Source organism: Haematobia irritans, chromosome 2, assembly GCF_050003625.1.
Source record: "Haematobia irritans isolate KBUSLIRL chromosome 2, ASM5000362v1, whole genome shotgun sequence".
Taxonomy (NCBI): domain Eukaryota; kingdom Metazoa; phylum Arthropoda; class Insecta; order Diptera; family Muscidae; genus Haematobia; species Haematobia irritans.
In genome coordinates, this window is record NC_134398.1 from 157,080,200 (window position 1) to 157,105,932 (window position 25,733).

Consider the following 25,733-nt stretch of genomic DNA (forward strand, 5'->3'; position numbering starts at 1 on the left):
CATTAGTTCCAAAACTTTATGGAGTTTGCGACCATAGCTTGCTATGGTGAAATAATTTCTCTCTCTTTCTCTCTCGCTCGCACCAAATTAATTTCGCGTTTTTCTCTTCTTCAATATCTGTTGAAATCCTCCATACGAAGTCCCGGAAAAAATATCTGCGCAATTTAATCGTTTTTGTTGAGAAAATGTAAAACATAATGCAAAACTAAATCATAACAATATTTATATTCGGTCATATTCTCCACCAAATGCGGACGATTACGCCTGACCGTCTTGACAGCCTGAAAAACATCCACTTCACCATGTTGTATGACCTGTTCGATACAAGCATTAGCGGCACAGTACACGCCGCAACGGCTCCGACCATCGGGTGATACAACACATACAGGGCCATAGTCCGTTTTGGCGCGCCACAATTCGACCATGTTCATGAGATAGACCAGCGAATTGGTCGATGTGGGCACTTTATGACCCATGGGCCAACACGTCAATTGGAAGAGCTGTACGGTGCGTGTTGGTGCCTTAACGCCGGCCATCATTTCGGTCAATGAGACGATTTTCTTGTTGATCTTGAATTCCCATTGTTTGATGTTAGTGTAACTGCGTGCTGAGGAATAGTGCACAGAGAAAACGGGACCGTATTTCTCCATTTTGGATTTAATGGGCCAGAATGAGGGAAAGGTTTGTGAGTTAGTAGGGGGTTGACAGAGTACTACCACGGCTGAACATTCGGTGTCGTAGACCAATGACCAAAACTCACCCAATGTATGTTTCATGGGCCATTCGGTGACAATGTATTCCCGCGGTTTCGTATAGCCATCGACAAACACTGAGTTGATATAGTCTGTAAAAGCATTACCTTGGAAGGAGGTGAGATAGGGGCGGAAATTATCGGGCGGCACACATAGGACATCACGATTCTTTTCACGATTATCGGCTCGATGACCACCGGCACAATCGCCAATGCTGAAACGTGGTGTCTGCTTGCAAATCTTGTCGTATTCCATTTGATATTCATTCAATTTGGTTTGTGAGTTACGTCGAGCTTTAGCCTTCAAACGATCGGAGAGTTCGGAAACTGGGAACCAGGTCTTACCACAAACCAAGTGCTCTTCCAAAGTGTCATAGATGAATTTATATTGATCCACATTCTCTACTAAGCCCTTGCGGGATTGACGTAGCTTCTTTTGATAGCCATAGACATTGAAGCATTCCTCCTCTTCCTGTAACTCCAAATTGGCATCAATGGAAATAAACACGCCAGAACGGCCTCCACCATCACCACAATGCACCAGCATAGGACCTCGAGAGTCTTTATCCTTGATAATGCTACCCACTACCAAACGGATTCGTCTACGAAATTCCAACAAGGCATTGGAGAAAGGACAACAATGCGAATACCATTCCGTATAGTGAAATTGCAATATCAGACGCTCCTCAATGATCTCAGAGCGATTAGCTTCGTTCACTTTGTATAGGCGAAATGTGCGTATATGGAAGTTGGCCAATTGTTCCTCGCGGACAATGTTGATATTGATATCGCCATAGGTCTCATGGACTTCCCTGTTGGGTGGCCAATATTGGACACACATCACTTTGGCAAAGTCAAAAGTCTTGGTCAACATAATGATGGCACTCACATTCTCCTGCCATACCATACGCCAAAAAGCATTAACCGTATCCTCCACCGGACCTTGGGTAACAATATAGGCATTGGGCTTCAGCAGACTATCGACATAGGAAGCATTTACATAATCCGAATCGGGTTCACCCTCCACCTTCTTCAGCACAACCCGATTGTAGTCATAGGGAATGCATTTGATGTTTTGATTCTTGCCATGGTTACTCTTCTTCATGGCATGGCGACAGGTATTGGTCTCCACCTTGGCTGCGGTTTGAAATTCCAATTTGTAGAGGACGGCAAATTTACGCCTCAGCTCACACATCTTCAGAAAGTGTTGAGTATCGATGGGATGGGTGGGCATGATATTGGCTAGGGAGTTGTTTTCATCGCGGGCCTCTAATTTGATTTTCTCGAACGATAAGAGGCCACTGTTAAGCATACTCAGTTTAATGGTACTGGGTATGGATATCATGGACCGCTTTCGCGGTTTCACCTCCATGGTACCATGGCGGGGTGATGATTTGGAGCGGCGTTGTTTTTGTGGTGAAGATTTGCGCAATTCGCCACCATTGGCACTACCTCGAGCAATGACTTTGCCATTACCATTGACATTCAATGTAGCCACCGTTGCTGCATCTCTGGACGTAGAGGCTCTTGGATTTTCATCAGTTTGTGACATATTGGCTTCTGTTAACGCTGCTGCTGCTGATGCTGCCACTGCTGCTGTAGGTGGTTTGTGGGGACTTTTATGGGGTGTTGTTGTTGCTGTTCCAGTTAGCTGGGTGGTTGTTGTGGAATTTGTGGCACTCGAATGGGAGGGAGAGAAGCGTTTCACTTTGCCATGACGTAGGTGAAGGAACTTGGTGAATTTCTTATAGATTTTATGTCTGTTTGGGTGTTTGACGGCCAGCGCAGATGATTAACTTACGAGGATGGCGGCACTGTATTTTATGATTCAATTATCTAGGCATGCAGAGACCCATAGATTCACCAAGCAGCATGTACACACACACACACACAAACATTCCACATCATCATTCACAGCCACTCATACCAATCAAAAATTTTCTTGGTTTGGGGGATATTATGAACCACAAAGTATCTATGCTGACAGTTAGTCTATATGTCCGTCCGTCCGTGCGTCTGCCTTTTTGTTAATGTTTTGGCCTTTTTGTTTTCTTATTCGAGGGCTTTGGCGAAACAAGTAGTTGTTATTGTTTCGTCTTTACTCATTCATTCACTCACTCCCGCACACACGCACTCACTTTTGTTGTTTTTGTTTTTGTTTCAATTTCAATAGTTTTGTTTTTGTTGTCAAGATATTTTAAATAATTTTTCGTTTTATTTTCTTTGAAAATGTTCTAGTCTGCAGCCAACACGGGAGAATGAAAAACAACGACTGGCCATAAGGCAGCACTCTTTGCCATTTGGTTAGAGTACAAATGTAGGAGGTGTGTAAAGACTGGTAGGTAACTATGATGTGATATCTCTTCTTAAATTTGTGTCTCACTGTTTTTGTTTTTATTCGTTTTTTGTTTTCAATGCTCTGACTCAGAGCCTCTTTGTTTTCTCTCTTTTACAATGTTCTCTGCTCTTTGAGTAGAGGAACAGGGAATTCCTTCACTGTTTTTTTAAGTCGTTGATGTCGTATAAACACAATTGTTTCCTTTTTGTTTTTATTGTTTTCGTTTATTGTTGGACAGTGGCACCATGTTAAATTCATTTGCGATTTAGTTATTTAATTATAATCTCTAGTTTGGTTGTTTAATTTCATATTATTACAATTAATTATTGTCACTACACTATTCCATATTTTTTCTAAATACATTGCCATTGTTGTTATTTGCATTTGTTGTTAATATTTGTTCATTCGAATTGTGAAAACATTTATCTGAAAAAAGTTTTTTTAGAAAATAAATCGAGCAGAATTTGAAACACAAATAGGAAATCTCGAAGTCTTAAGTGGCATTTTTATATCTAAACATAAATATTTTTAATAATCATTCACTTTAGCCCTACAAATTTCTTTGACATATGCTTACTACACTGTGGTAAAGATATTTTGGGAAAATAAAAAAAAAAATATTCATTAATGAATTATTTAATGATGGGTTCTTTTTTATACCCACCACCATAGAATGGTGACGGGGGTATAATAAGTTTGTCATTCCGTTTGTAACACATCGAAATATCGATTTCCGACTATATAAAGTATATATATTCTTGATCAGGGAGAAATTCTAATACGATATAACGATGTCCGTCTGTCCGTCTGTCCGTCTGTCTGTTGTAATCACGCTACAGTCTTCAATAATGAAGCAATCGTGCTGAAATTTTGCACAAACTCGTCTTTTGTCTGCAGGCAGGTCAAGTTCGAAAATGGGCTATATCGGTCCAGGTTTTGATATAGTCCCCATATAAACCGACCTCCAGATTTGGGGTCTTGGGCTTATAGAAATCGTAGTTTTTATCCAATTTGCCTGAAATTTGAAATCTAGAGGTATTTGATGACTATAAAGAGGTATGCCAAAAATGGTGAGTAATGGTCCATGTTTTGATATAGCTCCCATATAGACGATCTCCCGATTTTGCTTCTTGGTAGTTTCTATCCAATTTGCCTGAAATTGGAAATCTTGAGGTATTCTAGGACCATAAACAGGTGTACCGAAAATGGTGAGTACCGGTCCATGTTTTGATATAACCCCCATATAGACCGATCTCCCGATTTTACTTCTTGGGAGTCTAGAATCCATAGGTTTTATCCAATTTGCCTGGTATTTGAAATCTAGAGATATTCTAGGGCCATAAAGAGGTCTACCGAAAATGGTTAGTATCGGTCCATCTTTTTATATAGCCCCCAATATAGACTGATCTCCCAATTTTGCTTTTTGAGCTTCTAGAAACCGTATTTTCTATTCGATTTGCCTGAAATTAAAAATATAAAGGTCTTTTGGGGCTATAAAAAGTGCCGAATATGGCGTGCAGTGCTGCCGCTAGAGAAAAATTGAGTGAAGTAGCTTTTGGAAAAAAAGTGGAGTAGATTGAATAAAATTGAAGTAGCATACATTTTTGAAAACAAAACAATAGAATTCATTTTATTATACCCTCCACCATAGGATAGGGGTATATTAACTTTGTCATTCCGTTTGTAACACATCGAAATATTGCTCTAAGACCCCATAAAGTATAGATATTCTGGGTCGTGGTGAAATTCTGAGTCGATCTGAGCATGTCCGTCCGTCCGTCTGTTGAAATCACGCTAACTTCCGAACGAAAGAAGCTATCGACTTGAAACTTGGCACAAGTAGTTGTTATTGATGTATGTCGGATGGTATTGCAATGGGCCATATCGGTCCACTTTTACGTATAGCCCCCATATAAACGGACCCCCAAATTTGGCTTGCCAGCTGAAATTTAGTACATGGTTTCAGCATTTGATCTCTAACAACCATGCAAAAATTGGTCCACATCGGTCCATAATTATATATAGCCCCCATATAAACTGATCCCCCGATTTGGCTTGCGGAGCCTCTAAGAGAACCAAATTTCATCCGATCCAGCTGAAATTTGGTACATGGTGTATGTATATGGTCTCTAACAACTATGCAAAAATTGGTCCACATCGGTTAATAATTCAATGACTAAAACCGCTATGTTCATCGTATTTAAAGGAATAGGAAAAATAATTAGGTAATATGGCGAAAAATTTAAAAATTTGAAGCAGAACAAAAAGTGAAGCAGATTTTTGGAAGAAGGAGTGACGAAGTAAATTTTGTGAAAATGAAGCAAAATACTTCGATTGAAGTAGTAGCGGCAGCACTGATGGCGTGTATAGGTTCAAGGTTTAGTTTAGCCTCCATATAGCCCTATCTCCCGATTTTACTTCTTGAGTGTCTAGATATCCGAACTTTTATCCGTTCTGCCTGAAATTCAAATTCGAGAGGTATATTGGGTTCATAAGTAAGTGTGCCGAATATGTTGTGTCGGTCCTCGGTTTGGTATAGCCACCATATAGCCCGACTTCTGATTTGACCGTCGGTCCTCGGTTTGGTATAGCCACCATATAGCCCGACTTCTGATTTGACTTCTTGAGCTTCTAGACACCGCATATCTGGAAATATTTTGTTTTCGTATTTAACTCATATAGACCGATTTCCCGATTTGACCTCTTAAGTGCGTAGACATCCCAATTTGTATGCGATTTGCCTCAAATTCAAAATCAAGAGGTATTTTCGAATCCTCACATAAGTAAGCCGAATATGGGGTATATCTATCGATTTTGATTCAAATTCAAAATCAAGAGGTATTTTGGAGTCCTTACATAAGTAAGACGAATACGGGGCATATCTATCGATTTTGATATACCCCCTATATAGACAAATCTCCCGATTTGACTCCGAGACATCCGTTTTTCCGGATATTCAAACTTTAGAGGTATTTTCGGTCCGTACACAGGTGTAGCGAATATGGTGTCGATCGGTGAATGTTTTGGTATGGCTCTCATGTGTTAAGTCTCCCGATTTCTATGTTGGTATATATGCTTGTTTGGCAGAGTATCATCAAATTCATCTGAAATTTTATATATGCATTTGCAAGTAACCTGACGAAGAGTGCACGAAGTCAAATATTTATTCACGCACACTCACGCACGATAAGTGCTGTAGCCACTCGCACGAACTACTTTTATAGACTCACGCTCTCGCACGATTCACGACAATTCACGTGACTCACGACAAATTCACGAGACTCACCACATTTCTCAACCGGGAATGAGCTAAGGTAACAAAGGGAGCCACCGTGGTGCAATGGTTAGCATGCCCGCCTTGCATACACAAGGTCGTGGGTTCGATTCCTGCTACGACCGAACACCAAAAAGTTTTTCGGCGGTGGATTATCCCACCTCAGTAATGCTGGTGACATTTCTGAGAGTTTCAAAGCTTCTCTAAGTGGTTTCACTGGAATGTGGAACGCCGTTCGGACTCGGCTATAAAAAGGAGGTCCCTTGTCATTGATCTTAACATGGAATCGGGCAGCACTCAGTGATAAGAGAGAAGTTCACCACTGTGGTATCACAATGGACTGAATAGTCTAAGTGAGCCTGATACATCGGGCTGCCACATAACCTAACCTAACCTAAGGTAACAAAATTTATAAATGAAATATAGTTCGACAGCTAAATCAATTTAATTTAACATAAGTAAAAATTAAATCTTGATTTTTAAGAATTAAATCTTGATTTTTATCGTGAGCGTGATTTTGCAGAAATTGTATTCACGCACATTAACGAACCGATATTATTACTCACGCACGCTCACGCACGAAATATTTATTTTAGTCCCATTCACGAGAATTGCTTCAGATTTTATTCACGGCTCACGTGATTCACGCATGATTCACGCGTGTCACGACAATTTCGTGTCACGCGCACACCTCTAGTGGTAGGTATTTAAGAATTGGCCCGGCCGAACTTAAGTCAGTATATACTTGTTTAAACAGTCGTTATGGATGTAAATTTTTCGAACGGCGTTTTATATCTGAATACGAAGAGCGAGTCACATTGCATCTGAAACTATATAAACATTTCATCAATTTTACTGAGAGAGGTTTTGATCTTGTATTATTTTCCACACCGCCACTTAAAACCTAAATTTGAGATATTCCACCGAAATATTAATTTCAAGTAGTGACTTTCGATTAAATTGAGTTTTGGATAATGGATATTTTCCGTTCGAAAAAGTGAGCCAATTTTTGTGCCATTTTTTTAAATGGGTGTGTCACATTTTATTGCAAGTGACACTTTTTCCACTTTTTAGAAATTCTCAACGCTAACGCTGACTTGGTGTGTAATTATGGGTTTTTTCCCGGACTTTTCCATTCCCGGGAAAGCGGGATTTTTTCGAATTTCTCGGGATCTCGGTCAAAAGCATTGCTGTGGAGTCGAGCCAACTCCGACTCCAGTATTTTTCATCAGCCTCGACTCCGACTCCCGAGTCGACTCCGGGTAATATAACTAAATCTCATTTTAATACCACTAATTTGTAGTTCAATTATGGGGGGTAACGTAAATGAATCGATATAAATTATCGTATTTACTTATGTATGCAAAAAAGTTCTTAATTTCAAAACTGATGCCAATTGAACTCTATAGTTAAAATTTGAGGCAATGTCAGTCCCATGTTTAATAAATCAATTAATGATATAAATACCCATCATATGAGCAGATAACAACTGTCTTCAGTATATGTATTTATAGACAAGTAAAGAGAGTTCAAATTCGAACAGGGCTCATTGTATTATACCCTTCAACACATTGTGGACCAAAATTACTGATACCATATCAAATCCTTTAAATTTGTTGCGAGCTATATAAAGGTTTATATTCCGATATGCATGAACTTGAAACTGATCCGATTTAGACAAAATTGTATACACTTCTACAAAATCTATGTACTTAAAATTTAAATCTAACGTTATGAGACGAAACACAAGTTTAGTAAATGTTTCAAATTTGCTGAGTGCTTTATATAAAGGTTTATGTTCCCATTAACCAATATTTAAAACTGACCCGATTTTGACAATATTTTCTCAGACTTCTACAAAATCTTGGGTACAGCTAATACTTTGGGCACAGTGTGGCGCAGGGTATAAATATGGGATTTTTTTTTAATTTTTAGGCAATGTCGCAAAAATGCATTTATGATTCATCAAAATATCTATAAAAATACAATTTTGACAATTTTTTTTAGAAATAAAATATTGAGAAAATTTCCTATTGAAATAAAATTTTGACTAAATTTTTTATAGAAATATAATTTTGACAAAATTTTCTATAAAAATAAAATTTTGACTCAATTTTTTATAGAAATATAATTTTGACAACATTTTCTATAGAATTAAAATTTTTACACAATTTCCTAGAGAAATACAATTTTTACACAATTTTTATAGAAATAAAATTTTGAACAAAATATCTATAGAAATAAAATTTTGACAAAATTTTCTATAGAAACACAATTTTGAAAAACAAAAAAAAAATCAAAGAAATAAAATGTTGGAAACATAAGACGTTGACAAAATATTGAGAAAATTTTCTAAAGAAATAAAATTTTGACAAAATTTTCTATAGAATAAAAATTTTGTCAAAATTTTCTATAGAAATAAAATGTTCACAAAAATTTTTATAAAAATAAAATTTTGACCAAAATATCTCTAAAAATAAAATTTTGATAAAATTTTCTATAGAAATAAAATTTTGAACAAAATATCTATATAATTAAAATTTTGGCAAAATATCTATAGAAATAAAATGTTGACAAAATTTTCTATAGAAATAAAATTTTGACAAAATTTCCTGTAGAAATAAAATTATGACAAAATTTTTTGACAACATTTTCTGCAGAAATATAATTTTGACAAAATTTTCTATAGAAATAAAATTTTGACAAAATTTTCTATAGAAATAAATTTTATAGAAAAATATCTGCCAATATTCGAAATATGTATATACGTAAGTATATATTCTTAAATAAAAATTAAAAAAAAATAGAATTGATTGTTCGAAATATTTCATTAAAATGGATGAATTCAGCCCATCTGTTACTCTAACATTGTAAGAAAAATAAATGATCTCCGTAATTGGAAGTTGCTTTTCATTTACAGTCATACCGTACATTGGACAAATGAATTAATACTTGGTACCATTCAAATAGGAGAATGCAATTTCTAAAGTAATTGAAATTTTTTACTTAATTTATTTCATTTCTTAGATTATTTTATCTAACCAAAAATACCAAAACCAATTAAGTTATTTTATATATATTCTTCTCTACATAGGCTAGGTTATACCCCATTCACGTGAGACTCAAAATCCACTAAAAATGGATTTCAAGTCCTTTATTTACAAAGAAAATGACAGTTGAAAATAATTAAAGTAGATTTTGGAAGTGTAATGAGAATGATGATTTATGGTACTAATGGTACTAAAAATAATGTTTTTGTAGTATTTATCCCTCCATTTTATATAAAATACTGCAAAGAAAACTTCCCGGGAATTCCAGGGAAAGCGGGAGCGAAAAAATAGCGGTTTCCGGGGAATTCCCGGGAACGGGATCCCGGGAAAAACCCTAGTTATAATATCATTTACCACAGTGCGAGTAGGGGTTCCACTTTACTCGTTTGTGATCCAAATAGCGGAAGAGTCTGGCAAATTTCTCATACTAGTTCAGTGCTTGCTTTTTTATTTATATTGTATCAAAGAACTATTGCAATAGCTAATTTTTAGTTTGTTTATTTATTTTTTTTGTAAATAAAAAAATCAAATAAAAGACACAAAAAATTTATATTCAACGAATTGATTTAGTATTTCCATAACACAAATTTTATTGTCATTTCCGAAAGCAATTATGAGCAAAGACTTTATTAATCATTCGAAATATTTTCGTATATTGTTTTTCCTAAATCATGTTCCCAATTTCCTCGAATTTATGTTTTAACTTTTTATTGCTATTGTAGATGATGCGTTGTGTGTTTTTTTGCAAATATTTTGATAATCGTTAGTGTTTTCTGTATGTTTTCTTGTATTTTTGTTTATTTCAAATTCTGCTCATTTTTCTAACACTTTTGCTCTCTCTTCGTTTAATGAAAGAGAAAATTTTTTGTGATTTCTTTCAATAGCCTTTAATTCTCACAAACACATACGCTCACTGCGCCAACTCCGTGGCAGGCAGAAAAAAACCATCTCATCTGGTCTATTTTTCATTCACCAGCTAGGCAGCCAGCCACGGACGACGGCAGCCTCGAAATGTGTAATCGAAAATTCCATGCACATCACACCTCGTCTCTATGTCGTCGTCTTGTCAGATGAAAAGAATTTTATAGGGATTTTTTTCCTGTGCTTCTTCCACTACTCATATGAATTTCAATATCAAACTGGGCGAAAATCAATCGATTGTTTGTTTACAATTTTTCGTTTCGTTTTTTTTTTTACTTTTGTAATTTTCGAATTTATACTTTTTCTTCAATATTCGCCGTTTTTTTCTCTCCACTTTTCACTTTAATTTTGTAATTTTGTAGGTCATCAATTTTCACTGTTTCACTTGGCGAGCTGATTTTTTCGTATTGGCAAAAATTTTCACTTGGTAATTCGTTTTGAGGATTTGGTTTTTGCGAATAGACATTTCTATTTAGTTTTTGAAACTTTGTTGGCCACCGTGTGAAATAAATTTTCCCGTTGGGTATATTTTTGCACTAAATTATAAAAAAAATTCGAGGTAATTTTATTTCTTTTTTTGGTTTCGTTGTTGGTCGTTTTTTCGCACTGCCACCACTTGCTCTGTCAAATAACGTCCGTTTTTTTGGGGCGAGTGGGAATGAATGAATTCTTCACATTTTGTTCCACTTTTTGTTGAATTCTCTTTTGTGATGACATTTGCTCGAAGGCAAGAACAAAAAATTAGATCTTGTTGAATTTCGAATATATCTACTGTCACTTTAGTGTATAAAGCATTGGCCTGCAATGACCCATGGTTTGAGGGGCTTTGGTAACGATACACATGGTTGTATTTGTTCACATGAATCGAGTGCTATCACAAGCACATTAAAAATTAGAATTCATTTGATTTCTGGATTGAAAAAACGTCATTAGATTTGAAATATATTTTTTTTTATATGGGATAAAGAAATTTCCAAATAACGATCACAGAAAGATTTATACGGGGGTTGCTTTTTCTATTTCAGGATTAGAGAATAAAAACAAATATTAATCATCGAATATCGCCTTATTGTTCTTCAAAATATTTCCCATTAAGATCTATAGACTTTTGAACACAGATTGAGGCATATCCACAAGATGCATTCTGATCACATCATCCGCTTTTTTAGGTGTCGAAATTTCAACTGATGTTTACTTTTGAGTTCAAACGCGTAAATCCATGATTCATCGCCGCCTGTCACAATATCATAGACATGTTTCGAAGCATTGCGATCGTATTTTTGCAACACTTCATTTGACCAATTGACACAAAATGTGTGGGATTGAATGCAAACAGATTTTTTTGACGGTCAATTCAATATTGAATATATGTTGGTCCCATTAATGTCAATCTCGCGATAGGTTTCATGATGATGCATGATGCAATATCAGTTGGCACACAGCATTAATGGTTTCAGGAATAACAACTGATTTTCGATTATGTTCACGAAATTCGCCTTGAAGTGAACTCAACTTCGATTGAATTCACCATACCATCGATTAGCACAGTCCTTGACGGAGCTTTATCGCTAAAAATATACATAAGTTCATTGATGCACTGTTATTGAGTTAATCCACGTCGAAAGTTGTTCCATTTTTTGGGCGAGATGAATATTTTCAGTTGCTGAAAACAATACAAAACTCGCTCGTTCACAGTATGCATAGCCTCAAAAAAGCCAAGCTTTCCGATGGAGTTGTCAGTTGGCAGATTGAAACAATCATTCCTATCATGAAATAGAAAGTCGTACCGGGCCGATCATATCTATATCATATGTTACCCTAAACCACCCCTACCGAATTAGTAAATATAAGCATTCGTGAGGTATCAGTCATACAGGTTTTAGGAGATAAACCGTATTTCCTTATTTAAGAAAATTAAGGTGTTAGTCTGAACAGACACCCGAACACAAAAAAAGAAAATATCACAAAAATATTTCCAATAAAAAAGTTGATTGAATTTGAAAATTTTTATACCCTCCACCATAGGATGGGGGTATATTAACTTTGTCATTCTGTTTGTAACACATAGAAATATTGCTCTAAGACCCCATAAAGTATATATATTCTGGGTCGTGGTGAAATTCTGAGTCGATCTGAGCATGTCCGTCCGTCCGTCTGTTGAAATCACGCTAACTTCCGAACGAAACAAGCTATCGACTTGAAACTTGGCACAGGTAGTTGTTATTGATGTAGGTCGGATGGTATTGCAAATGGGCCATATCGGTCCACTTTTACGTATAGCCCCCATATAAACGGACCCCCAAATTTGGCTTGCAGACCCTCTAAGAGAAGCAAATTTCATCCGATCCGGCTGAAATTTGGTACATGATGTTAGTATATGGTCTCTAACAACCATGCAAAAATTTGTCCATAATTATATATAGCCCCCATATAAACCGATCCCCCGATTTGGCTTTCGGAGCCTCTAAGAGAAGCAAATTTCATCCGATCCGGCTGAAATTTGGTACATTGTGTTAGTAGGTGGTCTCTAATAACCATGTAAAAATTGGTCCATATCGGTCCATAATTATATATAGCCCCCATATAAACCGATCCCCAGATTTGGCTTGCGGAGTCTCTAAGAGAAGAAAATTTCATCCGATCCGGCTGAAAATTGGTACATTGTGTTAGTATATGGTCTTTAACAACCTTGCAAAAATTGGTCCATATCGGTCCATAATTATATATAGCCCCCATATAAACCGATCCCCAGATTTGGATTGCGGAGCCTCTAAGAGAAGCAAATTTCATCCTATCCGGCTGAAATTTGGTACATGGTGTTAGTATATGGTCTGTAATGACCATGCAAAAATTGGTCCACATCGGCGCGTAATTATATATAGCTCCATATAAACCGATCGCCGGATTTGACCTCCGGAGCACCTTGGAAGACCAAAATTCATCGGATTCGGTTGAAATTTGGTACGTGATGTTAGTATATGGTTTCCAACAACCATGCAGGAATTGGTGTATATCAGTCCATAATTATATATAGCCCCCATATAAACCGATCCCCAGATTTGACCTCCGGTGCCTTGTGGAGAAGCAAAATTCATCCGATCTGGTTGAAATTTGGTACGTGGTGGTAGTATATGATATTTAACAACCATGCCAAAAGTGGTCCATATCAGTCCATAATCATATATAGCCCCCATATTAACCGATCCCAAGATTTGGTTTTGGAGCCTCTGCTAGAGCAAATTTCATCCGAGTCAGTTGAAATTTAGTACATTGTGCTAGTATATGGCCGTTAACAACCATGCCTAACTAGGTCCATATCAGTCTATAGTTATATATAGCCCTCAGATAAATCGATCCCCAATCACAAAAATTGGTCCATATCAAGTTCAAAATTGTATATAGTCCCCATAAAACAGACCCCCATATTTCAATTCTGGCTCCCTACGCACCGTGCAAAAGCCCATATCGATTCGTAATTATTTGTAGACTTACATACCTTTTTGTCTAGTATATACCACGTGTGGACTAACTCACAATATAGAAAACGATTTAAGATACCACAACCCAAGTAATTCGATTGTGTATAACAGTCTTTCGTAGAAGTTTCTACGCAATCCATGGTGGAGGGTACACAAGATTCGGCCTGGCCGAACTTACGGCCTTTTATACTTGTTTTCAATTAATAAATTAATTGAGACAATTAACTTTTTAATCAATAAAGGAGTATACAATTAATTAAGTCAATGATTGAAAACTTTTACTTTTGTAATTTAATATTTTTGTTTGAAAAATTAATTTATACAATAAACTTTTTAACAAAACTCGGAAGATTAAGTCACTTAAAAAAATTATGGAAAATTTTTTAATGAAATGAAATCAATTGGTTGTTTAATCAAGTATTTTTTAATATCCATTTAAAACTGTGATTGATACCATCATTTTCGTGATTGAAGGCATTTCAATTAAAAACAAGTATATACGGCCGTAAGTTCGGCCAGGCCGAATCTTATGTACCTCCACCATGGATTGCGTAGAAACTTCTACGAAAGACTGTCATCCACAATCGAATTAATTGGGTTGTGGTATCTTAAAACTTTTCAACATCGTTTTCTAAATTGTGAATTAGTCCATATGTGATATATATTAGACAAAAAAGGTATGTAAAGGTAAGTCTACAAATAATTACGAATCGATATGGACTTTTGCACGGTACGTAGAGAACCAGAATTCAAATATGGGGGTCGCTTATATGTGGGCTATATACAATTATGAACTTGATATGGACCAATTTTTGTGTGATTGGGGATCGATTTATCTGAGGGTTATATATAACTATAGACCGATATGGACCTAGTTAGGCATGGTTGTTAACGACCATATACTAGCACAATGTACCAAATTTCAACTCACTCGGATGAAATTTGCTCCTCCAAGAGGCTCCAATACCAAATCTAGGGATCGGTTTATATGGGGCTATATAAGATTATGGACTGATATGGACCACTTTTGGCATGGTTGTTAAATATCATATACTACCACCACGTACCAAATTTCAACCAGATCGGATGAATTTTGCATCTCCGAAAGGCACCGGGGTCAAATCTGGGGATCGGTTTACATGGGGGGCTATATATAATTATGGACTGATATGAACCAATTCCTGCATGGTTGTTGGATACCATATACTTACATCACGTACCAAATTTCAACCGAATCGGATGAATTTTGCTCTTCCAAGGGGCTCCGGAGGTCAAATCTGAGGATCGGTTTATATGGGGGCTATATATAACTATGGACCGATGTGAACCAATTTTTGCATAGTTCTGGGGGACCATATACCAACACCATGTACCAAATTTCAGCCGGATCAGATGAAATTTGCTTCCCTTAGAGACTCCGCAAGCCAAATCGGGGGATCGGTTTATATGGGGGCTATATATAATTATGGACCGATTTCAACCAATTTTTGCATAGTTCTTAGAGACCATATACCAACACCATGTTCTAAATTTCTGCCGGATCGGAAGAAATTTGCTTCTCTTAGAGGTTCGGCATGCCAAATCGGGGGATCGGTTTATATGGGGGCTATATATAATTATGGACCACTGAGGACCAATTTTTGCAAGGTTGTTAGAGGACATATACCAACACCATGTACCAAATTTCAGCTGGATTGGATGAAATTTGCTTCTCATAGAGGCTCCGCAAGCCAAATCGGGGGATCGGTTTATATGGGAGCTATATATAATTATGGACCGATGTGAACCAATTTTTGCACGGTTGTTAAAGACCATATACTAACTGCATGTACAAAATTTCAGCCGGAGCGGATGATGTTTGCTTCTCTTAGAGGATCGGCAAGCCAAATTTGGGGTTCCGTTTATATGGTGGATCGTTTGCATTACCATCCAACCTACATCACTAACAACTACTTGTGCCAAGTTTCAAGTCGATAGCTTGTTTCGTTCGGATGTTATCGTGATTTCAACAGACGGACGGACGGACGGACGGACATGCTCAGGTCGACTCAGAATTTCACCACGACCCAGTATATATATGCTTTATGGGGTCTTAGAGCAATATTTCGATGTGTTACAAACGGAATGACAGAGTTACTATACCTCCATCCTATGGTGGAGGGTATAAAAAATTAATTGCATCAGTTAATTTCATGATTGAATCAAAATTTCTTTTTGTGTGCATACTTGATTTTATACCTGCAGGGTTAGGTTAGGTTAGGTTAGGTTAGGTGGCAGCCCAATATTTCAGGCTCACTTAGACTATTCAGTCCATTGTGGTACCACATTGGTGAACTTCTCTCTTATCACTGAGTGCTGCCCGATTCCATGTTAAGCTCAATGACAAGGGACCTCCATTTTATAGCCGAGTCCGAACGGCGTTCCGCATTGCAGTAAAACCAGGGTTAGTAGGCCACTAATATTGAGTCCATTATTCGAAAAGAGAAAATCGCTCAATTAGTGTGGGTTATGAAGCCAAATTTGTGAACATCGGGCAACGTATTCATGTAAGAGCTATATGTAAGTCTTAATACACACAAAGAAAATTTCATTAAAAGTCCACCAACGAAAAATTTTCTTTGATATAACGAAACATTTTCATTAATACAATGAAAATATTCGTTAATAGTACGAAACGTTACGTTGATTGACAGAAAATTCGTTATAATAACGAAAAATTTCGTTGTATTAACTGACTGACTTTTAACGACACATTTCGTTAATATAACGAAACATTGGTTAATAAATAAGAGTATTAAGGCCAAATTTGGCAAACTCGGGCGATACATATATATGGGAGCTATATCTAAATCTAAACCGATTTCGATGAAATTGTGCACAATTGAAGGGTGCTGAATTAGATTAAGTTTTGTCAAATTTGATGCCGATCGCTTAGTAAAGAAGAGCAATCTGATCCAACACCCGGAGAAATAATTCGGTTGGCAAAAAAAAATTTGTTGTCACAGCAAATTTGTTTTCTGTGTGCATTTATCAAAATTCGGCCATACCCCAGCAAAAAAAGCGTCTCCAAAAAGCAGTGAAAATGTTCTTTTTGGATCCGGAAGTGGTGCAAAATTGACGCAGAAGCGATGATTTTAACATGGGCCTGTCATAGGACGGATGTCCACCACTTCAACAGCCGTTGCACTGAATTTGCATCACTTCTTAAGGTGTGAAGCGAATCCAATGTTTTAGATGTGAATTAAGAAATTTTGTGATATTTTGACGAATAAATAATTTTTAAAATATTTTATGATTTTTAATGCATTATAACGCTTGTCTGGAACGTTTGATATCAAATATTTTTAAAAGATCGCAATTTTTCTAAAAAGGATTTAGCATTTTTTCGGCAAAATTTAAATAAATTGCACTATTTTATTAATTCTTAATCCATTTTTAACCTTTTTGAAACAATAAAATTTTAAATGTCCCTTTAAAAATATGAAAAAACGAGTTATAAAAAAATTGACTCAAATAAACTTTCTGTGCAGTTAAAATAAAGAACATCTTAGGGAGGACATTTTTGGAAGTGCTTTTAAAGTTTTGCCTTTAGAAGAACTTCCAAATTTTTTTGCTGGGTACCTAAATGGTAGCTATATCTAAATTTGATCCGTGTTTTTTGCAAATTTATTAGCGTTTCTTCTCCGACACGTGGTACCAAAATTCTTCAAAATCGCTCAATATGTGCGATCGGAATCAAGCGAACCGACGGACGGACACCAGATCGCCTCAAGAGGTGATTTTGAGTCGATCGGCATATATTTTATGGGGTCTATAACACGTTGGCACACGTTCCAAAACTAATCTACCAAAATCTGAAGAAAATTTTACCACAATCTACCAAATTGAAACAAATCTTATTTCGCAATTTTTGATCAAGTGTTTGTAGTTAGTATTAAAAAATGTTTTTGTTTGAATGAAAAAAAATAATTGTTTTGAATGATAATAATAAATATCATATAAATATCCCTTGAACTGTAAATGTGTCCAAGTTTAAATGTTTTAACGATTTTAGCTTGCACCAACAAGGGAAAGTTACTAGTTCTACAAAAAGGGAGACCTTCCTCACAATGGACTTTGATAGTATGAAATAACACAGACGTTAACCTATTGAAATATGTTGAATTTATAGAAAATATTTTTCAAAATTTTCATTCTATAGAAAATTTGGTAAACATTTTATTTCTATAGAAAATTTTCTCAAACTATTATTTATATAGAAAATGTGGTAAAACATTTATTTCTATACAAAAGTCGGTTAAAACTTTATTTCTATAAAAAATTTGGTAAACATTTTATTTCCATAGAAAATTGGGTAAAATTTTTATTTCTACAGAATTTTTTTCAAAATTTTATTTATATAGAATATTTGGTTTCATTTTTTTATACCCACCACCATAGAATGGTGACGGGAGTATAATAAGTTTGTCATTCCGTTTGTAACACATCGAAATATCGATTTTCGACTACATAAATTATATATATTCTTGATCAGGGAGAAATTCTAAGACGATATGACCATGTCCGTCTTTCTGTCTGTCTGGCTGTCTGTCTGGCTGTCTGTATTGTCGGCAGGCAGGTCAAGTTTGATATAGTCCCCATATAAACCGACTTCCCGATTTAGGGTCTTGGGCTTATAGAAATCGTAGTTTTTTATTTAATTTGCCTGAAATTTTAAATCTAGAGGTATTTTATGACCATAAAGAGGTGTGCCAAAAATGGTGAGTATAGGTCCATGTTTTGGTATAGCCCCCATATGGACCGATCTCCCTATTTTATTCCTGGGCTTATAGAAACTGTAGTTTTTATCCAATTTGCCTGAAATTGGAAATCTAGAAATCTTTTAGGACCATAAAGAGGTGTGCCAAAAATGGTGAGTATCGGTCCATGTTTTGGTATAGCCTCCATATAGACCGTTGTCCCGATTTTAATTCTTGGGCTTATAGAAACCGTAGTTTTTATCTAATTTGCCTGAAATTGGAAATCTAGAGGTATTTTAAGACCATAAAGAGGTGTGCCAAAAATGGTGAGTATCGGTCCATGTTTTGGTATAGCCCCCATATAGACCGATCTCCCGATTTTACTTCATAGGCTTATAGAAACCGTAGTTTTTATCCAATTTGCCTGAAATTGGAAATCTAGAGGTATTTTAGGACCATAACGAGGTGTGACAAAAATTGTGAGTATCGGTCCATGTTTTGGTATAGCCCCCATATAGACCGATCTCCCGATTTTACTTCTTGGGCTTATAGAAACAGTAGTTTTTATCCAATTTGCCTGAAATTGGAAATCTAGAGGTATTTTAAGACCATAAAGAGGTGTGCCAAAAAATGGTGAGTATCGGTCCATGTTTTGGTATAGCCCCCATATAGACCGTTGTCCCGATTTTAATTCTTGGGCTTATAGAAACCGTAGTTTTTATCCAATTTGCCTGAAATTGGAAATCTAGAGGTATTTTAGGACCATAACGAGGTGTGACAAAAATTGTGAGTATCGGTCCATGTTTTGGTATAGCCCCCATATAGACCGATCTCCCGATTTTACTTCTTGGGCTTATAGAAACAGTAGTTTTTATCCAATTTGCCTGAAATTTTAAATCTAGAGGTATTTTCGGGCCATAAAGAGGTGTGCCGAAAACAGTGAGTATCGGTCCGTATTTTAGTATAGCCCCCATTAGAACGATTTCCCGATTTAACTCCTTAGGTTTCTAGAAACCTTAGTTTTTTATCCGATTTGCCTGAAATTGTAAATATTCTGGTATTTAAGGCTCACAAAAACGTGTATCGGATTAAGTTTTTATCGGTCCATTTGGTAATGCCTCCATATTGACCGATTTCACTTCTTGAGAATATAGAAGGCGCACTGATCATGAAAATTGCTTGAAACTCAATGTAAAATTTCCAGATTTTATTTCTCGGGTGAAAATCTACAGATTTCAAAATTCAAATCAAGACGTTATTTTATAATCTTCTTGCACACTTACAAGAGATGTTAATGATTCCTCTAAAACTCAAACCAAAATGGTTCTTATAAATCCAGAATCTGATATAGTCTTCATAGGTAAAATATTTAAATTTATCTTCGTGAAGTGTACTGGTTGAACTGCTCTGCTTGATCTGTCCTCAAACCCTCTGAAATTTCAATGGAAACCCTAATATTTGATTCATGGTGGTGGGTGTTTAAGATTCGGCCCGGCCGAACTTACTGCTGTATATGCTTGTTTATATATAAAATTTGGTCAATATTTTATTTATATAGAACATTTGAACAAAATATAATTTGTATAGAAAATGTGGTAAAAAGTATTTATATAGAAAACTCGATCAAAACTTTCTTTCTATAGAAAATTTGGTCAAAATTTTACTTCCATAAAAAATTGGGTAAACACTTTATTTCTATAGAAATTTGGTTAAAAATTTATGTTATATAGAAAATTTTGCCAAAATATTTTTTCTATAGAAAATGTGGTAAAAAAAATATTTCTATAGAAAATTCGTTCAAAGTTTCTTTCTATAGAAAATTTGGTTAAAATTTTATTTCCATAGAAAATTGGGTAAATACTTTATTTCAATAGAAATTTGGTTAAAAATTTATTTATATATAAAATTTGGTGAAATTTTTTTTATGTATATAAAATGTGGTCAATTTTATTTCTATAGAAAATTTTCTTAAAATATTATTTCTATAGAAAATGTGGTCAAAAAATTATTTTTATATAAAATTTTGCCAAAATTTTATTTCCATAGAAAATTGAGTAAAAATTTTATTTCTACAGAAAATTGTTTTCAAAACTTTATTTATGTAGAAAATTCGGTAAAATTTTTTTATTTATATAGTAAAATTGAAGGAATACTTTGCAAAATCTAACAAATTATCAAAAACTTTACCAATCTATTTACCAAATAGTAAAAAATCTATTTAACCGTGGTCTAAAATCAATATTTCTGGTACACACAAAGAAAAAAAAAAAACGTTTGGAAAGCGTGTTCCGAAAACGTTTTTCTTTTGTTAGAGTTTTTTGAATTGCTTCGAAAATATACACTTTTATCACCAAAAAAATTCGTTTGTTACAAAATTTTTATTTTTTCAATAAAAAAGTTATTTTTGAACCAACAATACGGTCCATTTCGTTTATATCAAACACTGTTCTTTTCTGACTTTATGTCTTTACTAAGACACATTTTACAGTTCATAGTAATAATTTAATATAGTAGAATGTAATGTTGAACATTTTTTCGGAATCTTCCGACCGTATCTGGAATATATGTAAAAAAAAAACTTTGGTCGAAGCAGGGATCGAACCCACGACCCGTGTCATGCAAGTCCGACGTAGCAACCACTGCTCCACGGTCCCAAACTAAATGTATTTTTCTTTTAAATAAACTTTGTTTAATCGGCTCGTGGGCGCCGTAAGCTATGCTATATTAATATAACTTATATGGATAATTAGCTATTGATGACAATAACAGCTACGTAGCTCAGTGGATAGTGTGCTGCCTTACAAATTGCATGGTCCGCGGTTCGATTCTCAGTCCAGGCGAAAGGTAAAAAAAATTTAAACATTTATAAAATCGTATAATTTCTTCTACATTGTTTGTATTACAGAAAAAGGTGCTAAGAACTAAAAAACTTCGTGGAAGTGAGAAAGATGTGAGGGAAAATGCAATTAGCCAGAAAATTTTTTTTTGAGTTAGTCTTTATGAAATTGCTTTTACATCCTGGAAAAGAATAAACGTTTATCACAAAAAGTATATACTTTTCTTCCATATACACTTCCTTTCAACGAAAAGCAAATGAGAAACGAACTTTGTTTGTCTAAAATTTCGTTTGGGGGGAAAGAATTATTTTTTTGCGTGTAGGCACATGTGTTTGCAGATTAAAGTTATTAAACTTAAAAAAAAAATTCAGTTATTAAAGTATAATTTAAATATAAATTTAAGAACTTAAATCATTCCCTTCCCTTAGGAATTTGTCTACGTTTTTATTGTTAGTAGAATTTTGTACGTAATCCGTGATAATATTTGACCCGCCCGGACTATCATCTGTATTTAAATGATTTGATCATGTTTTTATATCATGTGTTATGATTCAATATGAGGCAGTATTTATGATCCATATGGGTGATTGCTCTACTTGATTGTAGATGGAGCTCAAGTTTAAAAAAGAAAAATAAAAATATTTGAGGGTATATCCATCTTAAAATACCACACATGGCATGTGTTTGCTTGCAGCTAACAATATTCTAATGTATCTATAAAACATTTCATATTGACCAGATACGTTTTTATTGTGGGTTGCCATATTGATGGAGTATTTGGTATGACAAGTAATATAATTGGGATTTAGTTGGCAATTTTGGGTTGCGTGTGGTGAGAGATGAAAAAACAAACGTAATAGTAAATACGTTTATTGAAAATCACATGGTATTGAGATACTCGCGTTTTTTAATTTGGCATTTTTTTCGTTTTGTTTTTAAGGAAGAGGTTAAGTAAACTAATTAAAATTCGTAACAAAAACAAACAACGAAACTCTGAACATAGATTGAAGTTAATGGTTTTTCGCAATCCCTTGATTGATTTTATCCCTCCATATGTCAATCAATATAAAACTACAATAAGTTTACCTCTCTAATTGACTAAAAATGTAATTAAGTTGTCACTTATTAATCGAACTCCCCCACCCCTCTCCAAGAGTTGAATAAACTCTCTCGCACAAAAGGCTAAACATCCTAAATATTACGATGCCAAATGTTATTGACCAATCCTTCCCCAATACATGTACAAATGGTCTTACGTATTTGCCTTCCCCCCTCAGCGAATTCATTTTTGGAATCCAAATCCTTTTACCTACCTCATTCGCTTTGTCGAAAATAGAATTTCACCTACTCATTTCCTTGGACAAACAAAACCACATTCCATTTGAATAAATATTTGATGTAAATCCCTTGCCAGAGTTGAGTTGAGGCGGAACCAATGTTGTAATTTGTTTGGTATGGCCAAGTTGCACACGGTGATGGTGAAGAACTCATCATCGTCAGCCTCATCATCTTGCCCCGAAATGGGGAGAAGCTAATTAGTGGGGCTAAAATTGCATTTGGTTGACGTAAGTGGATGTGTTAATGTGATGTCTGAACATATCCTTTGTCCTTCCGTCCTCTTGTCGCTCTCTCTCTCCCTCTCGGTATAATGGTCTGTAGTCCATTCACATCCAGTTATTGGACAGACACATGTCGAGTCGAGTGTTTACGTCAAATGAAATGGAATACGAAATACTCAATTAAGTTTCTTCCACATACAATGCGATCTACAAAATTATGCACAGCTTTGCAATTTGAAAGGCTCTCTTTCTCTCGGCTAAAACCTTAAGTAAATACCTGTCAATTTGTCATTAACCCATACCACCAATAGGGCGGTTTGCAAATACAAATGTGAAATGTATGAGAGCGTGTGATACAACTACAGCGATTAAAATCTATTTCGGTGAGAACTGTTTTTTTTGTGGAAACTTTTTAGAACAAATAGTTTTAACTAGAAAGTAAATCTTGATTAATTTTTAATGAGCATATTTCGATGAAATTCAATCACAGATGAAACTTTATTTATTTTATTTATTTATAGAAAATTTTATTAACGTTTTATTTTTATAGAAAATGTTGTCAAAATGTTATTTGTATAGAAATTTTTTTCTTAATTATATTTCCACGGAACATTTTGTCAAAATTTAATTTCTATAGAAAATTTTGTCACAATTTTATTTCGATAGAAAATTTTGTCAAAATTTTATTTCTATAGAAAATTTTGTCAAAATTTTATTTCTATAGAAAATTTTGTTAAAATTTTATTTCTATAGAAAATTTTGTCAAAATTTTATTTCTATAAAAATGTTTGTCAAAATTTTATTTCTATAGAAAGTTGTGAATAAATTGTATTTCTATGGAAAAATTTGTTAAAATTTGGTTTCAATAGCAAATTTTGTCACAATTTTATTTCTATAGAAAATTTTGGCAAAATATTATTACTATAGAAACTTTTGTCAACATTTTATTTCTATAGAAAGTTGTGTCAAAATTTTATTTCTAAGGGAAATTTTAACAAAATTTCATTTCTGTAGAAAATTTTGTCAAAATTTATTTTTACAGAAAATTTTGTCAAAGTTTTATTTTTATAGAAAATTTTGTCAAAATTTATTTTTACAGAAAATTTTGTCAAAGTTTTATTTTTATAGAAAATTTTGTCAAAATTTTATTTCTATAGAAAATTTTGTGAACAATTTATTTCTATAGAAAATTTTGTCAAAATTTTATTTCTATAAAAATGTTTGTCAAAATTTTATTTCTATAGAAAATTTTGTCAAAATTTTATTTCTATAGAAAAGTTTGTCAATATTTTATTTCTATAGAAAGTTGTGAATAAATTGTATTTCTATGGACAAATTTGTTAAAATTTGGTTTCAATAGCAAATTTTGTCACAATTTTATTTCTATAGAAAATTTTGGCAAAATATTATTTCTATAGAAAATTTTGTCAACATTTTATTTCTATAGAAAGTTGTGCCAAAATTTTATTTCTAAGGAAAATTTTAACAAAATTTCATCTCTGTAGAAAATTTTGTCAAAATTGCATATCTATAGAAAATTTTGTCAACATTTTCTTTCTATAACAGGTTGACTGATAGGTCCCCGGTCTAACAAAGAAAAACACATTTTTTGTCAAAATTCGTTTTTATTATTCAACATAGTTCCCTTCAAGAGCGATACAAAGATTATAATGACCTTCCAATTTTTTGATACCATTTTGGTAGTACTCCTTCGGTTTTGCCTCAAAATAGGCCTAAGTTTCGGCGATCACCTCTTCACTGCAGCCAAATTTTTTGCCTGCGAGCATCCTTTTGAGGTCTGAGAACAAGAAAAAGTCGCTGGGGGCCAGATCTGGAGAATACGGTGGGTGGGGATGCAATTCGAAGCCCAATTCATGAATTTTTGCTATCGTTCTCAATGATTTGTGGCACGGTGCGTTGTCTTGGTGGAACAACACTTTTTTCTACTTCATATGGGGCCGTTTTGCCGCGATTTCGACCTCCAAACGCTCCAATAACGCCATATAATAGTCACTGTTGATGGTTTTTCCCTTCTCAAGATAATCGATAAAAATTATTCCATGCGCATCCCAAAAAACAGAGGCCATTACTTTGCCAGCGGACTTTTGAGTCTTTCCACGCTTCGGAGACGGTTCACCAGTCGCTGTCCACGCAGCCAACTGTCGATTGGACTCAGGAGTGTAGTGATGGAGTCATGTTTTATCCATTGTCACATATCGATGGAAAAAGTCGGGTGTATTACGAGTTAACAGCTGCAAACACCGCTCAGAATCATCAACACGTTTTTGTTTTTGGTCAAATGTGAGCTCGCGCGGCACCCATTTTGTAAAGATCTTCCGCATATCCAAATACTGACGAATGATATGGCCAACACGTTCCTTTGATATCTTTAAGGCCTCTGCTATCTCGATCAACTCCATTTTACGGTCATTCAAAATCATTTTGTGGATCTTTTTGATGTTTTCGTCGGTAACCACCTCTTTCGGACGTCCACTGCGTTCACCCTCCTCCGTGCTCATTTCACGACGCTTGAATTTTGCATACCAATCAATTATTGTTGATTTCCTTGGGGCAGAGTCCGGAAACTCATTATCAAGTCAAGTTTTTGATTCCACCGTATTTTTCCCTTCAGAAAACAGAATTTTATCAAAACACGAAATTCGTTTTTTTTCCATTTGTTTCACAATAACAAAAGTTGCTTCACAAAAGACGCTCTATCTCACAAACTAATTGACTTACAGACGTCAAATTTTGACACGAATCATTTGAAGGTTGGTACTATATA

General features: G+C 34.9%; 2 protein-coding genes across 2 annotated transcripts in view; both read right to left on the minus strand.

Moving 5' to 3' along the window:
- LOC142226624 (uncharacterized) overlaps positions 1–25,733 on the minus strand; it is a 513,612-nt gene that overhangs the window by 339,512 nt on the left and 148,367 nt on the right. The window lies entirely within an intron of this gene.
- Ptp36E (protein tyrosine phosphatase 36E) lies at positions 141–10,972 on the minus strand. The gene is made up of 2 exons (XM_075296722.1): positions 10,634–10,972; positions 141–3,515 (listed from the first exon to the last, which is right to left on the minus strand). Exon 2 carries the CDS (start codon positions 2,301–2,303, stop codon positions 165–167), a length of 2,139 nt encoding a protein of 712 aa, XP_075152837.1. The 5' UTR covers positions 2,304–3,515; positions 10,634–10,972; the 3' UTR covers positions 141–164.